The 15,763-nt window shown below is 43.3% G+C and overlaps 1 protein-coding gene across 3 annotated transcripts; it reads right to left on the reverse strand.

The window, feature by feature from the left end:
- Positions 1 to 651: 651 nt before the first annotated feature.
- Positions 652 to 15,059, reverse strand: dbnlb (drebrin-like b). Of its 3 annotated transcripts, XM_020471863.2 has the most exons (15): positions 14,866 to 15,059; positions 13,883 to 13,938; positions 13,333 to 13,445; positions 13,161 to 13,235; positions 12,324 to 12,470; positions 9,394 to 9,471; positions 9,076 to 9,227; positions 8,911 to 8,965; positions 8,576 to 8,650; positions 4,311 to 4,425; positions 3,850 to 3,966; positions 2,317 to 2,430; positions 2,046 to 2,125; positions 1,748 to 1,832; positions 652 to 1,510 (listed from the first exon to the last, which is right to left on the reverse strand). In XM_020471863.2, the coding sequence occupies exons 1-15, from the start codon at positions 14,946 to 14,948 to the stop codon at positions 1,374 to 1,376; spliced, it is 1,482 nt and encodes a 493-aa protein (XP_020327452.1). In that variant the 5' UTR covers positions 14,949 to 15,059; the 3' UTR covers positions 652 to 1,373. The 3 variants fall into 3 exon arrangements, with proteins under 3 accessions (XP_020327452.1, XP_020327458.1, XP_031676122.1); XM_020471869.2 differs by lacking the exon at positions 3,850 to 3,966 and having other exon boundaries at positions 14,866 to 15,057; XM_031820262.1 differs by lacking the exons at positions 2,317 to 2,430; positions 3,850 to 3,966 and having other exon boundaries at positions 14,866 to 15,058.
- Positions 15,060 to 15,763: the final 704 nt, after the last annotated feature.

Here is a 15,763-nt window from a genome sequence, read left to right on the forward strand (position 1 = left end):
CTTTGCTGTTGTTCTGGGATTGATTTGCACTTTTTGCACCAAAGTGCGTTCATCTCTAAGAGAAAGAACACGTCTCCTTCCTGAGTGGTATGACGGCTGCATGGTCCCATGGTGTTTATACTTGCATACTATTGTTTGTACAGATGAACGTGGTACCTTCAGGCGTTTGGAAATTGCTCCCAAGGATGAACCAGACTTGGAGGTCTACAAGTTTGAGTTCTTGGCTGATTTCTTTTGATTTTCCCATGATGTCAATCAAAGAGGCACAGAGTTTGAAGAAAGGTCTTGAAATACATCCACAGGTACACCTCCAATTGACTCAAATGATGTCAATTAGCCTATCAGAATTTTCCAAGCCGTTTAAAGGCAGTCAACTTAGTGTATGTAAACTTCTGACCCACTGGAATTGTGATACAGTGAATTATAAGTGAAATAATCTGTCTGTAAACAATTGTTGGAAAAATTACTTGTGTCATGCACAAAATAGATGTCCTAACCGACTTGCCAAAACTGTGTTTTAATGAGTCCAACCTAAGTGTATGTAAACTTACGGACTTCAGCGGTATAAAAAAAATAAAAATACAAGTATTTCACAAGAATATGATTGTCATTATTTACACCCCTATTTTCCCTCAAGTTCAGCCACCCAGAGAGCATAGCAAATATAGAACCTTTTGGTTTTCTAATAATCAATTCCACTGCAATACCAAACTACTGTTGGAAATTCACACTGGATTCCTTTCAAGCAAAATCATTTCTGACAAAGAAATACTCACATAAAATATTAGTCTGAGGAAAAGGCAAAAAAAGGCCAAAGATCATAGTTGGTACCATTATGTGAGCTATGAAATATTATCCTGAACCCAACAGGAGTGAATGCTACAAATAACAAAAATAGTATATCTGGAACAAAACTGGATTCACTTTAAGGAATGTGATCTACAAGTGCTATTAATGTTCGCAATGGAAACTTGAATTGAAAAATCTAAAAAGCCTGACAATTTACTGCATCACATTAAAAGGTGAGAGATTTAGTTTGGGGTTGGCCAGTATATGGGTTTTCATCAAAACCTAAACTATGCCATCTAACGCCTCACAACATCAACAACATAATTGAATTGCTTCCTTCAACAGGGATAGATTTGCGCGACCCCTGGTCCCATGGTTATTGTTCATATATTGGTCCATAATGTGGCAGATTCAGTTCAGCAAACTATTCTAAAGGGTTCACTGTTGAGTTACTTCTGACCTGCTGTGTTCTGGACCAAGCAGTTTTCCTACTGCCAAATTCTTCTGGGGGGGGGGGGGGGGGGGGGGAATCTTTTCCATTCTGCCTCCAATATGCTGATCTAGTGAGTGGGCGAGGTATGGACCTAAATAACCTCCACGTAATTGGCTGGGAACATTCCAAAATGCCCGTCTGGGCTGTAGCCCCGCCACCAGCCCTCGTCAATCATCTCAATGCCAGTGATGATGTCATCAGGATCGAAGGAGATCTCGGTGTCATCAGCTGTGGAATGAAAAGAGGAGCAATACCTCAGGTCACTATGCCCATTCAGATATACTTATGGTATTATTTGACGGTGTCTATTCCCTCACAGACTGCCAGTTTCCTACTAGCAGTTCCACCCATATCGATTCTCCGTTTTGGGGCAAAACGTCACGGTTACACATTTGTCACATACAGAACCAGTTCAGTGGACCGAGTGTCAGCTGAAATTTTTGTGTAGACTGTGATGATGCTTACCAGCCTGGTAGTCGTATAGAGCCCTGGCACAGACACCTCGGTCCGTCTTCTCCCCTGCAGGCACCTCAAATGTGTTCTCTTCCACCTGAGGGAACAACAAGGGGTGCTGTACCTCTGAGAATGCCCTTCAAGTGTTACGTTCAACTGCAAATATTACCCATTACATCTTCTTTTGACATGAATGGCATTTGAATAATGAGAAGGTATTTTCAGATTACAAAACGTATGTTGTCGCCGTTTAGAATTAAATCCTCACCCTTGTGGAATGATTCTCACATGTGCAATGACAAATATTCACCTGTGGGGGCTCCTCATAGAGATCATTTTGGGCTGGCTCTGTGGGATGGTTGTGCTGAGTGGGAGGAGCTGGTGCCTTCACTGAAAAGGGGAAAAGGTCAATTGTATTTTTTTTTTAACCATCTCCCTCCACCAACAGGTGGCAGCAGCAGCAGGGACCCAGAATACAAAGTAACTTAGAAATGTGTCCAGAGAAATGGTCATGATGATTCACAGATGAGATGAATGACTGTTCTGTGTTCAGACTGAGGTGCATTTGGAGTAGGGCCCACCTTCATCTTGCCACTGTTCCTCAGGGACTGCATCCTGAACAGGGGTTGCATCCTGCTCATCCAAGCACTCAGACTGGGATGACTCATCCACAACGAGCTCATCCACACTGGGTTCTTATTAAGATATACACACACATGATATAGGAGCACAGACACACACAGATGGCCATAAATGTACACATATACTAAGGCATGCACTCAGAAATATTCAGAAACTGAATATATCAGCCAGGTCACCCGTGATACAAGTCAGAAGTCAACATTCATCCATGGCTGAGGACGTCAGGAGATGACGTGGAAACCAGCCACTGTGGGCAACAGTGAGCACTGTTACCTTCAAGTAGGTTTCGGTTTTGCTAGGGTGCATCTGCCTCTGATTCCATTGGTTGCATGTTCGATTCCAGTGATAGAAAGTTGTTTAATATTTTTGTTCTAAGCCTATTCTAAACATTAACCATTCGGTGTTAATTTTTGTATTTATTTTACCTTTATTTAACCAGGTAGGCTAGTTGAGAACAAGTTCATTTACAACTGCAACCTGGCCAAGATAAAGCAAAGCAGTGCGACAAGAACAACAACACAGTTACACATGGAATGAACAAGCGTACAGTCAGTAACACAATGTGGGAAAAAAAGAAAGTCTATATACAGTGTGTGCAAATGGCATGAGGTGGTAAGGCAATAAATAGTAGCGAAGTAATTACAATTGAGCAAATTAACACTGGAGTGATAGATGTGCAGATGATGATGTGGAAGTAGAAATACTGGTGTGGAAAATATCAGAAAAGTAAATACAAACAATATGGGGATGAGGTAGGTAGATTGGGTGGGCTATTTACAGATGGGATACGTACAGCTGCAGTGATCGGTTAGCTGCTCAAATAGCTGATGTTCAAAGTTAGTGAGGGAAATATAAGTCTCCAGCTTCAACAACTTTTGCAATTCTTTCCAATCATTGGCAGCAGATAACTGGAAGGAGAGGCTGGCTGGCAACTGAAAGGAGGTGTTGGCTTTGGGGATGACCAGTGAGATATACCTTTTGGTCCGTGCACTGCGCATGGGCCGCCACAGGAGTCGCTAGCGCGATGGGACAAGGACATCCCTGCCTGCTAAACCCTCCCCTAACCCGGATGACGCTGGGCCAATTGTGCGCCACCCCGTGGGTCTCCCGGTCGCGGCCGGCTGGGACAGAGCCTGGACTTGAACCCAGAATCTCTAGTGGCACAGCTAGCAATACGATGCTCGGGAGGCCTTGGCTACAGTGATCTAATGTGGGCATGATGATGTACAGTGGTCTAATCATGGGCATGAGCCTCAGGGTGACGTTAAATTGCAGTAACAAGAGAGCAAATGGAGTAGCATTAGGTCAATAATTTGGACTGATTGATTGAAAGGGAGCAGCATCAGGTAGAGATTGGACCGAAACATCTCTTGTATGTCACACAGTCACCCATGTGAAGTGTTTCTCTCTCTCTGTCTGTGTGTGAGATAGGGCAGGGTCAGTTTGTGTCAGTGGTATGCGTGAGCTCAGACCTGCAGCAGGGACAGGAGAGGCAGAGCCTGCAGAAAGTGGGAAGGCTTGGCGCAGGGGCGAGCGGGATGGCTCAGGCTCACATGGTTGCTTAGAGAGAAAAGGGCTTTGCAAACGCCCTGAGAAACACACCAGAGCAGACAGACACATTGGCCGGAGAGGTTACCCAGCAGAGTAGACAACACAAAGCAGATGTGGTCTAGAGACAAGATGTGATACGAGAGTCTGTGTCTGACAATGAGTTAAAGCTGATGAAGGCAGAGTAATGCAATAGAAATCTCCTCCTGCATGTTTCAACATGGCCCAGACAATCCCCTGATCTCCCCCACACCTGACAGATAGCTAGCAGGTACATTTATGAAACACCCATGGCAGAAACATTTTACAGAATAATCTAAAATCCTCATTAGGAACTACACTTGGCATATTAATAGCAAACATTTGTATTGAATTAGTAGCCTACCTGGCTGAGGGCTGGCAGTGGCGTGGGCAGCAGCAGGGGTGTCCATGCCCTTCTCTCTCTGCTTGAACATCTCTCTGGGGTTCATAGAGCGCTGTGAGATCAGATTGGCTGCCTCCTGAAACAGACAGTGAGAGTCAGACATGCACACTGGCCACTGTAGAGCTATAGAAAGGGAAGGGAATGGGGGATACCTAGTCAGTTGTACAACAATGCATTCAACTGAAATGTGTCTCCGGCATTTAACCCAACCCCAGGGTTAATTGCATCGCTCGGGGCTTATGGGATTTTTACCTTTTCAGCTCAGAACTCTTAGTAGTTTAACACCCCAGTGAAATTCACTGCTGATAAGCAAATTGGCATAATCTACAGCAGGGGTTAGCAAAACCTGGCCCGGAATTCAGGCAAAAATGAGTTCAGGTGGGCTTTCACGCTTCAGCAAACAAAGGAAAGGAGGGGTGCTCAACAACAAAAATCATGAGACGTTCTTACCAAAAAAAACGTCCAAAATTCTAGGTAGAAATTAGTTGGAGCACAAGATTGATATATTTTTAGCTCTCTTTAATCCATTGTACAGGTGACTGATAGAGGTCAAGTTGAAGTCTTCATCAGAGTGGCCTGACCATTTATAGCCTGGTGGCCCATTGAGACACAACAATGTAAGAAAATTATAATTGAAACATAAGGTAAATGGCAAATTGTAGCACAAATAAACTACAAATAATAAGAGAAATCGTGTGTCTCGTTAATAAATAGGCCATGTCAAAATATACATTTATATTTTTTTGTGAATCTGGAAACACAGCGACACCAAAAATCTAAGCAAGAACATTATAGAAACGAGGACAGTGAAAACTCATTGTTAAGCCCAGGGGTGTAAGACTCAGTACATTGTCAGCCTTGTGTTCTGCAATGCAGAGTTTTAATGCTTGTATAATTTGACCAATATAAGCAGCACCGCAGATGCATTTGAGCATGTATATAACATTTGTTGTGCTATAATTAAAGACGCTCTGGATTTTATATCCTTTCCCTGTTCTCGGGTGGTAAAAAACGTAAGTATTGGTCAGCCAATAATAAAAAGTTTACCACCTGGGAACAGGTGGTAAATCCAAAGCTTCATCATTATTTTCTTACATTGTTGTGTCTCAATGGGCCACTAGGCTATAAATAGGAGCTAAGCGCAAAGGTTAGATCACTCTGAGGACGACGTCAGCTTGACCTTAAAACGTCAGTCACCTGTTCACATCCTGTACAATGGATTAGAGGGAGCTAAATGAAATCAAATCCTGCTTTTTTTTTGTTGAGTGCTCCAACTCCTTTCTACCTCGAAGTAATCTGATTTGTGTGTGTGATATATACACACACACACAAAAGTATGTGGACACCCATTCAAATAAGTGGATTCGGCTATTTCAGCCACACCCGTTGCTGACAGGTATATAAAGCATAAGTGCCTGACCTCACTAACTCCCTGCAGCAATGTTCTAAAATCTAGTGGAAAGTCTTCCCAGAAGAGTGGAGGCTGTTATAGCAGCAAAGTGGTGAACCAACTCCATATTAATGCCCATGATTTTGGAATGAGATGTTCGACGAGCAGATGTCCACACAATTCTGGTCATGCAGTGTCTGTGATCGTGTCTCAATGTAATCATGGTATGAAAATGTTATTTTCAAATTTAAAAAAAGCAGGAAGCACTCGTTCTATAAAAAAGTGCTCAGATGAAGCAAATGCGAAACTACGGGACTGTTTTGCTATCACAGACTAGAACATGTTCCGGGATTCTTCCGATGGCATTGAGGAGTACACCACATCAGTCACTGGCTTTATCAATAAGTGCATCGAGGACGTCGTCCCAACAGTGACTGTACGTACATACCCCAACCAGAAGCCATGGATTACAGGCAACATTGAGCTAAAGGGCAGAGCTGCCCCTTTCAAGGGGCAATGCCCTCCAAAGAACATTCAAACAGGCAAAGCGTCAATACAGGGCTAAGATTGAATCATACTACACTGGCTCCGACGCTCATCTTATGTGGCAGGGCTTGCAAACAATTACAGACTACAAAGGGAAGCACAGTTCCGAGCTGCCCGGTGACATGAGCCTACCAGACGAGCTAAATCACTTCTATGCTCGCTTCGAGGCAAGCAGCACTGAGGCATGCATGAGAGCATCAGCTGTTCCGGACGACTGTGTGATCACACTCTCCATAGCCGACGTGAGTAAGCCCTTTAAACAGGTCAACATTCACAAGGATGCGGGGCCAGACGGATTACCAGGACGTGTGCTCCAGGCATGTGCTGATCAATTGGCAGGTGTCTTCACTAACATTTTCAACATGTCCCTGATTGAGCCTGTAATACTAACATGTTTCAAGCAGACCACCATAGTCCCTGTGCCCAAGAACACGAAGGCAACCTGCCTAAATGACTACAGACCCATAGCACTCATGTCTGTAGCCATTAAGTGTTTTGAAAGGCTGGTCATGGCTCACATTAACACCATTATCACAGAAATCCGAGACCCACTCCAATTTGCATACCGCCCAAACAGATCAACAGATGATGCAATCTCTATTGCACTCCACACTACCCTTTCCAACCTGGACAAAAGGAACACTTATGTGAGAATGCTATTCATTGACTACAGCTCAGCGTTCAACACCATAGTGCCCTCAAAGCTCATCACTAAGCTAAGGATCCTGGGACTAAACACCTCCCTCTGCAACTGTATCCTGGACTTCCTGACGGGCCACCCCCAGGTGGTGAGGGTAGGTAGCAACACATCTGCCACACTGATCCTCAACACTGGAGCTCCCCAGGGGTGCGTGCTCAGTCCCCTCCTGTACTCCCTGTTCACCCATGACTGTATGGCTAGGCACGACTCCAACACCATCATTAAGTTTGCTGACGACACAGCAGTGGTTGGCCTGATCACCAACAATGACGAGACAGCCTACAGGGAGGTCAGAGATCTGGCCAGGTGATGCCAGAATAACAACCTATCCCTCAACGTAACCAAGACTAAGGAGATGATTGTGGACTAAAGAAAAAGGAGGACCGAGCACGCCCCCATTCTCATCGACAGGGCTGTAGTGGAGCAGGTTGAGAGCTTCAAGTTCCTTGGTGTCCACATCAACAAACTAGAATGGTCCAAACACACCAAGACGATCGTGAAGATGGCACGACAAAGCTTATTCCCCCTCAGGAAACTAAAAAGATTTGGCATGGGTCCTCAGATCCTCAAAAGGTTCTACAGCTGCAACATCGAGAGAATTCTGACTGGTTGCAACCCTGCCTGGTACGGCAATTGCTCGGCCTCCGACCGCAAGGCACTACAGAGGGTAGTGTGTACGGCCCAGTACATCACTTGGGCTAAGCTGCCTGCCATCTAGGACCTCTACGCCAGGCGGTGTCAGAGGAATGCCCTAAAAATTGTCAAAGAACTCAACCAACCCAGTCAAAGACTGTTCTATCTACTACCGCATGGCAAGTGGTGCCAGAGTGCCAAGTCTAAGACAAAAAGGCTTCTCAACAGTTTTTACCCCCAAGCCAAAATATTCCTGAACAGGTAATCAAATGGCTACCCGGACTATTTGCATTGTGTGCCCATGCCCCCCAACCACTCTTTTACGCTGCTGCTACCCTCTCTTGATCATATATGCATAGTCACCTTAACCATTTCTACATGTACATACTCCCTCAATCAGCCCGACTAACTGGTGCCTGTATGTAGCCTCGCTACTGTATATAGCCTCGCTACTGTATATAGCCTTGCACTTATTTTTCACTGTCTTTTTACTGTTGTTTTATTTTTTTACTTAGCCATTGTTCACCTAATACCTTTTTTGCACTGTTGGTTAGAGCCTGTAAGTAAGCATTTCACTGTATACCCGTTGTATTCGGCGCACGTGACAAATAAACTTATTTGAAATACAATCTTGTTGGTCTTAGTTGTGATCAATGTGCAGTGTCCAAATTCTTATACAAATTATTTTCCATCCCAAGTCATTCCCTCAAACAGAAATCAGCCCCCGGCTGAAACTAGTTGCTTACCCCTGATCTACAGTATGAAAAAACATGTACAATTTCTTTATTATGTCTAAAGAAAATGTAGAAGATAAAGAATGTACAGACAGGAAAAATAATAAGGTAAACAGTGGAGACTTTGGATTCAAGCAAAGAACAGGTTTGATCGAGTCATTGAAAAGGGAAGCAGTTCTGAGTAAGTGTATAGGGAGAATTTGGACAATCACATTTAACTCACATTGGCTTTCTCCACAGATTCACCACGCTTCATCCCTTTCTTCTGAGTTGCCTGGAAGTCCTTCTCCTGCTCATCCTGATGGCGCATCACACATAATTGAACAATACCTCAGAGGCTACACCTAATGGTTCTGTTTAGTTTGTTCTTGTGCTAATCTTATGTCCTAAATTTGTGCTTTGACATTTAAAAACATAATTGAGGTGGGGTGCATGTTGCAGACTGACCTACTGCCTCCCACATGAGGATAAACTACCAGTTAAACATAACAGAACTGATTTGAACTGATTCTCCTTAGACTGCAGGCCTGTCCTGCTGTAAGCCAGCAGAAAACTCACCCATTGTTGTTTCTCATCTTCTCTGCTCTCAGCTTCCTGCTGCTGCTGGTACTTCCTGTTAAACAAATGGTTGTTAAAAGAAGGAAGTAGACAATGCAAACCAGTCTGTCAATAAGGTCAGCTAGATAACCAACAGCTAAGTGAATTAACCACAGTTTTACTCACTTCTGCTGGTCGATCATAGAGGCCCTTTCCTTGTCTCTCTTCTCTCTGAGAGTTGCCTCCTTGGCCTCTCGATCCTTCCTGTCTTTCTCCAGCTTCTGGCGCTCCTCGTCTGCCTTGCAGCGCTCCTCCTGTCGCCGCTTCTCCTCATCTTTCTGAGACAGACACATGGGCCATGAGCACAAGGTTAGGGTAATGTAAAATGTGTCATAACGGCCGCATGACACCAGAACACGCTGAGCTATGATCAAACAAATATAACCAGTCTGTAGAGGATCAGTGAGTCCCTGTAGTGGGAGAAAGGTGTTGAAGCTGGCTTACCTCTGCCTGCGCCCAGAAGTTGTCTTTATTGGTGCGTTTGATTTCAGACATAGCGTTGGTCTTCTGATAGACAGAGCCCTGTCATAACAAAATGTGTTAGAGAACAACAAATCTCCTATGCTCCAAACAACTTGTCACTCCTGGACACCAACTCCTACCCAGATCCAATACTGACGCAGCATGTTGGTTTATTATGGGGGAGTTAACAGGCTTTAAACAACCTGCCTTGTCTGGCCTGGTTTCTCTGGCTCCAGCCCTGGCCACCAATCATGAGCCCCAACTAAACGTCTGAATTCTACTGCAGACGAGTCATTGTAAACAACCAGCTGCACCATCACAACAACCAACACATTGGAAACTAACTCATCAAATCAGATTTTATTTGTCACATGCGCTGAATACAACAGTGAAATGCATACTTAAAGCTCTCAACCTGCTCCACTACAACCCCGTCGATGAGAATGGAGGCGTGCTCAGTCCTCCTATTCCTGTAGTCCACAATCATCTCCTTTGTCTTGATCACGTTGAGGGAGAGGTTGTTGTCCTTTCACAACATGGTCAGGTCTCTGACCACCTCCCTGTAGGCAGTCTTATAATTGTCAGTGATCAGGCCTACCACTGTTGTGTCATCAGCAAACTTAATGACAGTGTTGGAGTCGGGCCTGGCTGTGCAGTCATGAGTGAACAGGGAGTACAGGAGGGGGCTGAGCACGCACCCCTGAGGGGCCCCAGTGTTGAGGATCAGCATGGTGGTTGTGCCTTACCACCTGGGGGCAGTCCGTCAGAAAGTCCAGGAACCAGTTGCAGACGGAGGTGTTTAGTCCCAGGGTCCTAAGCTTAGTGATGAGCTTTGAGGGCACTATGGTGTTGAACGCTGAGTTGTAGTCAGTGAATAGCATTCTCAAATACAGTTGAAGTCAGAAGTTTACATAGCCAAATACATTTAAACTCCATTGTTCACAATTCCTGACATTTAAAGCTAGTAAAAGTTCCCTGTCTTAGGTCAGTCAGGATCACCACTTTATTTTAAGAATGTGAAATGTCAGAATAATAGTAGAAATAATTATTTATTTATTTCATCACATTGCCAGTGGGTCAGAAGTTTACATACACTCAATTTGTATGTGGTAGCATTGCCTTAAATTGTTTAACTTGGGTCAAACATTTTGAGTAGCCTTCCAACAGCTTCCCACAATAAGTTGGGTGAATTTTGGCCCATTCCTCCTGACAGAGCTGGTGTAACTGAGTCAGGTTTAGGCCTCCTTGCTCACACACGCTTTTTCAGTTGTGCCAATACATTTTCTATAGGATTGAGGTCAGGGCTTTGTGAAGACGACTCCAATACTTTGTTGTCCTTAAGCCATTTTGCCACAAATTTGAAAGTATGCTTAGGGTAATTGTCCATTTGGAAGACCCAGTTACGACCAAGCTTTAACTTCTCTAGGGTAGGGGGCAGCATTTGGAATTTTGGATGAAAAGCATGCCGAAATTAAACTGCCTTCTACTCAGGCCCAGAAGATAGGATATGCATATAATTAGTAGATTTGGAGAGAAAACACTCTAAAGTTTCCAAAACTGTTCAAATAATGTCTATGAGTATAACAGTACTGATTTGGCAGACGAAAAACAGAGAAAAATCCAGTCGGGAAGTAGGACTTTGTTGTTGTTGTTGTAGTTTTCTATTCAATGCCATTACAGTATCCATTGACTTAGGACACAAATTGCAGTTCCTATGCCTTCCACTAGATATCAACAGTCTTTAGAATTTGTTTCAGGCTTGTATTCTGAAAAATGAGGGAGTAAGAGCAGTCTGAATGAGTTGACCCTGCCGTGTCACAGAGCTTTTTCAAGCGCGACCAGAGAGAGTGCCTTTCTTGTTTACCTTTTACATTGACGACGTTATTGCCTGTTTGATGGTTCGGAGGAGGGCATAGCGGGTTTTCTTATAAGCTTCCAGGTTAAAGTCTCACTCCTTGAAAGCATCAGCTCTACCCTTTAGCTCAGTGTGAATGTTGCCTGTAAATCATGGCTTCTGGTTGGGGTATGTACGTACAATCACTGTGGGGACGACGTCCTCGATGCACTTATTGATAAAGCCAGTGACTGATGTGGTGTACTCCAATGCCATCGGAAGAATCCCGGAACATATTCCAGTCTGTCCTAGCAAAACAGTCCTGTAGTTTAGAAAAAATGTATAGACAGAGTCACTGGTGCTTCCTGATTACATTTTTGCTTGTAAGTAGGAATCAGGAGGATAGAATTATGGTCAGATTTGCCAAATAGAGGGCGAGGGAGAGCTTTGTACACATCTCTGTGTGTGGAGTAAAGGTGGTCTAGAATTTTTTTCCCTCTGGGTTGCACATTTAACACGCTGATAGAAATTAGGTAAAACTGATAAAAGTTTCCCTGCATTGAAGTCCCCGGTCACTAGGAGCACCGCCTCTGGATGAGCGTTTTCCTGTTTGCTTATGGAGGTATACCGCTCATTGAGCGCGGTTTTAGTGCCAGCATCGGTCTGTGGTGGTATGTAGACAGCTACGAAAAATACAGATGAAAACTCTAGGTAGATAGTGTGGTCTACAGCTTATCATGAGATACTCTACCTCAGGCGAGCAAAACCTAGACTTCCTTAGATATCGTGCACCAGCTGTTGTTTACATATACACATAGGCCCCCGCCACGTGTCTTACCAGAGGCTGTTCATCCGCAGGCTTGTGCAGTAAATCTAACCAAAACGTCCATAGGCAGAGAAGTTATTACCGAAACAAATTAGCTATATGAGAGCATATCATTCGACCACAACACAAATTGCCTCACTTTCCAACATAATGTATGCACAGATCCTGATAAAATGAGGAAACAAGCTCATAAAGCACAACTAAAATGTTTTAATCTCTAAAAAGGATAAGATGCTGTTTTTTGGTACATACCACAGGTCCCTGGGGACCAGCGTCTCGGAACTTGTTGGACTCTTTGTGGAAGCTATAGTTGGCCCCCGAGGCCTTGCCCACCTTTTGCATAATAGCCTCAGGTTCCACATCCTCCTCTGCACGGGCATTTATTGTGACATGGGCGCCCTGGAATAACAGCAGACATTTTAGCTACAAATAACACGCATCACAAATTCCAGATAAGGACATGAAAAAGGGCTGTCCGTATGAGGGATATTTGATATCTGACAGCCACCACCCATAGATTTTGTTGACATGCAGTTAGCAAGGTGACTTTCATGATAACAACCGATAACTGGGACTACTTCAAGCGCCAATTTAGAAACCACAACTTCACCCAAAGCAGCCTCCAACTGCTGCTGCTTAACTCAAACTAGGGCTGTCAAACGATTAAAATAAATGAGTTAATGGCATTAATCGCGATTAATCAAAATGTTTGGATTTCCTCAATTTCGGCCATAGCGATTTGGGCCTTTATCCATTTAAAAAACAGTGCATACTACGCTTTAATTGTCAGAGACGGAAACACAAAATGATCTACATCAGAATGTTTTAATAGCTTAACGCAGTCAAAAAAATGTGCCAATAAACATGTCACGCATTAACTTTGACCGACCTATCTTAAACACCAACATGCTATTACAGGCACTTACAGAGGTGTCTATTCCTTTCCTGCAATAGCTATACATTTCATATCCTGTTGAGGCCAGTGTTACAAGTGTACACACAAAAAGTTGCATCCAGTGGATTTTCTTCCTTAGCTAAACACAAGTTGCCTGTGTGGAGAAAATGTCTATAACATGCCAAATTAAATACCTTGAGAAAATTTGCCATGGAGCTGACATGATTGGCACATAGTCCTTTCCGGGCATCTTTCACACCTTCTCCAGTCTGCAACACAAATAGTCATGAGCATCATTCAATTTAAATTTCAAAATACAGAGGAGTGCCACCTTCAGAAGAAAAGGGAGCGTAGCACAGCACTCACCCAGTTGATGAGGACGTATTTGCACAGGCCAGAGTTTGGGTCCTGGACACGACAGAACGCGTACATAATTTTCCCGCTGCTAAGTTCCTCCACCAGTTCCTCCAGTCCACCATCTGAAACAGTATCATAATGTTGTCACATTGTAGAATGTATGTTTATGCAAAGTAATGTACATTACTGTGTAAAGCTTACATTTTGTATACAATATGGCTACATGGCAGACAATAATGCCCGTAGGCACTTTCAACATGTTCCGTTTTTGACAGGGTATGTGCTGTAAGATTCTTCCTGCATTATACATGCTTTGGTTGCTACCTATCTTTTCACATATAAAAGTTGTTCTTATTGAAACAATAAAAGACACACCTACTGCAAACTACTTACTACCTTTGCTTTCATCTTTTAAATTGCCTTACTGTGCTTTGAGAGCAATTCAGTAGCACACCATAAGTTAAGGTGATGATAATCTTAGATAAAATTGCAGACCCGATTCCAAACGGAAAACATTTAAATGTTGGGGCCTTTCTAAGTTCCTGTGTACCACACTCACCTCCCTTCTCTGCCAATCGGATATCATTAGTGTTCCCCTCGTAGGTGTACAATGCCCTGCAGAGAAGAATGCCAGGTTACAGGATCACACTAGCATTGCAAATAGTAGATTGTTGTTTACACTGCTTATTAGGCTACCATACTGTCAACATCATTGTTCACATCCATGTAACACTTAGCCACTGCTTAAAAAGTTATTGCAGAATAGCATCCGGTTTAGGTGATGTGCCCTGATCAAACAAAAACATGACACTGGGTTGAACTGCATAACTTCGGAGCATACCATTTACGTGAGCAACTGAGATCCTGTAATAGTGAACTATGTAATTATATGGTTAAAAAAAAAAAAACTTCTGAGAGTCTGGTCCCCATTCAGCAATAGGAAGTGTGCTAAGAATGAAACCCTCTGGGTTTGATAAAACTCTTGAGAGGTAAACCAGGTTAATTAATTAATTCAGGTCATCTTGATCTTTAAACACTTCCACCAACAGGTTTCATTTGAACCTCAAATAACGAGTGAAATAATTTGTTCCAAGTACTTTTCTTTAGCTCAAATTAGCTGGTTAACGTTAGGTGCATGCAATATTTAGGCATTGCGACAACCTAAGAAATCAACTGAATAAAAACCACAAACCGCTGACGTAGCTACTAATGTTATCTAGCATCATCCTTACTTAGCTAACTAGCAAGCTAAAACGCTAAGGAAATTGGCAGACAACATGACATGGTCATCCGATTTGTATAATTGGCTACTGTACGAACATGGCAATAATAATTATACTGTTTTGTTGATACAAAATACGTTATTGCACAACAAGCAAGCCAGCTAACTAACTTACATGATAGACAAGATAAATTAAATGCTGTTAACCAATGAGCTAACGTAGCTAGCTAACTAAAAATAGCGGATGCACCATTTTATGGCGATGCAATTAGATAGCTAGATAACGTTAGCGAGCTTTCCTGCGATGCTACTGTCCTTACCAATTGGTGTTGGATTTCTCATCTACCACCTCCTTGTAGGCATTTGTCAGGGCAATGCCGTTTTTGCTTAGGTTCACAGCCATCGTTCAGTCACGGAAACAGTTGTGTATTGCCGTGATAAGCCCGTCCTACTCGCGGAGGAGAGGCGGTAAAACCGAATCGAATTGACTTCTGATTGAGATTTCAGCACACAGGAAGCTCGCCTTCCAGCAGCACAAACGATGACGTCACTCGTACGTTAATTAAGCTTCCAAATAAAAGCCCACATTTCAAAACATTGCAATGTAGATAACTCATTCAAATATATTAAAATAAAAAATGTAATAAAAAATAATGTTTAAAAAAAACATTTTTCTACACCCAGTAATGAATGAATTAATGCAATGTTAGGACTGATATGTTGAGAATATTTGGCTGTAGAGAGAAAACAATTTTTCCTGGTTCAGTTAAATTGAGTAGGGTCTCTACTCAAATCAAATCAAATCAAATGTATTTATATAGCCCTTCGTACATCAGCTGATATCTCAAAGTGCTGTACAGAAACCCAGCCTAAAACCCCAAACAGCAAGCAATGCAGGTGTAGAAGCACGGTGGCTAGGAAAAACTCCCTAGAAAGGCCAAAACCTAGGAAGAAACCTAGAGAGGAACCAGGCTATGTGGGGTGGCCAGTCCTCTTCTGGCTGTGCCGGGTGGAGATTATAACACAACATGGCCAAGATGTTCAAATGTTCATAAATGACCAGCATGGTCGTATAATAATAAGGCAGAACAGTTGAAACTGGAGCAGCAGCACGGTCAGGTGGACTGGGGACAGCAAGGAGTCATCATGTCAGGTAGTCCTGGGGCATGGTCCTAGTGCTCAGGTCCTCCGAGAGAGAGAAAGAAAGAGAGAATTAGA

The sequence above is a fragment of the Oncorhynchus kisutch genome, linkage group LG3 (genome assembly GCF_002021735.2).
Source record: "Oncorhynchus kisutch isolate 150728-3 linkage group LG3, Okis_V2, whole genome shotgun sequence".
In the NCBI taxonomy this organism is placed as follows: domain Eukaryota; kingdom Metazoa; phylum Chordata; class Actinopteri; order Salmoniformes; family Salmonidae; genus Oncorhynchus; species Oncorhynchus kisutch.

Bases quoted from the DNA above. Each gene is read 5' to 3' on its own strand.
- dbnlb (XM_020471863.2), bottom strand. From the start codon at position 14,948: ATGGCTGTGAACCTAAGCAAAAACGGCATTGCCCTGACAAATGCCTAC. The intron at 12,471-13,160 runs GTATTTAATTTG...CTGTTATTCCAG, and splicing joins CCATGGCAAATTTTCTCAAG to GGCGCCCATGTCACAATAAA. The intron at 8,966-9,075 runs GTGAGTAAAACT...TTTGTTTAACAG, and splicing joins TCTATGATCGACCAGCAGAA to GAAGTACCAGCAGCAGCAGG.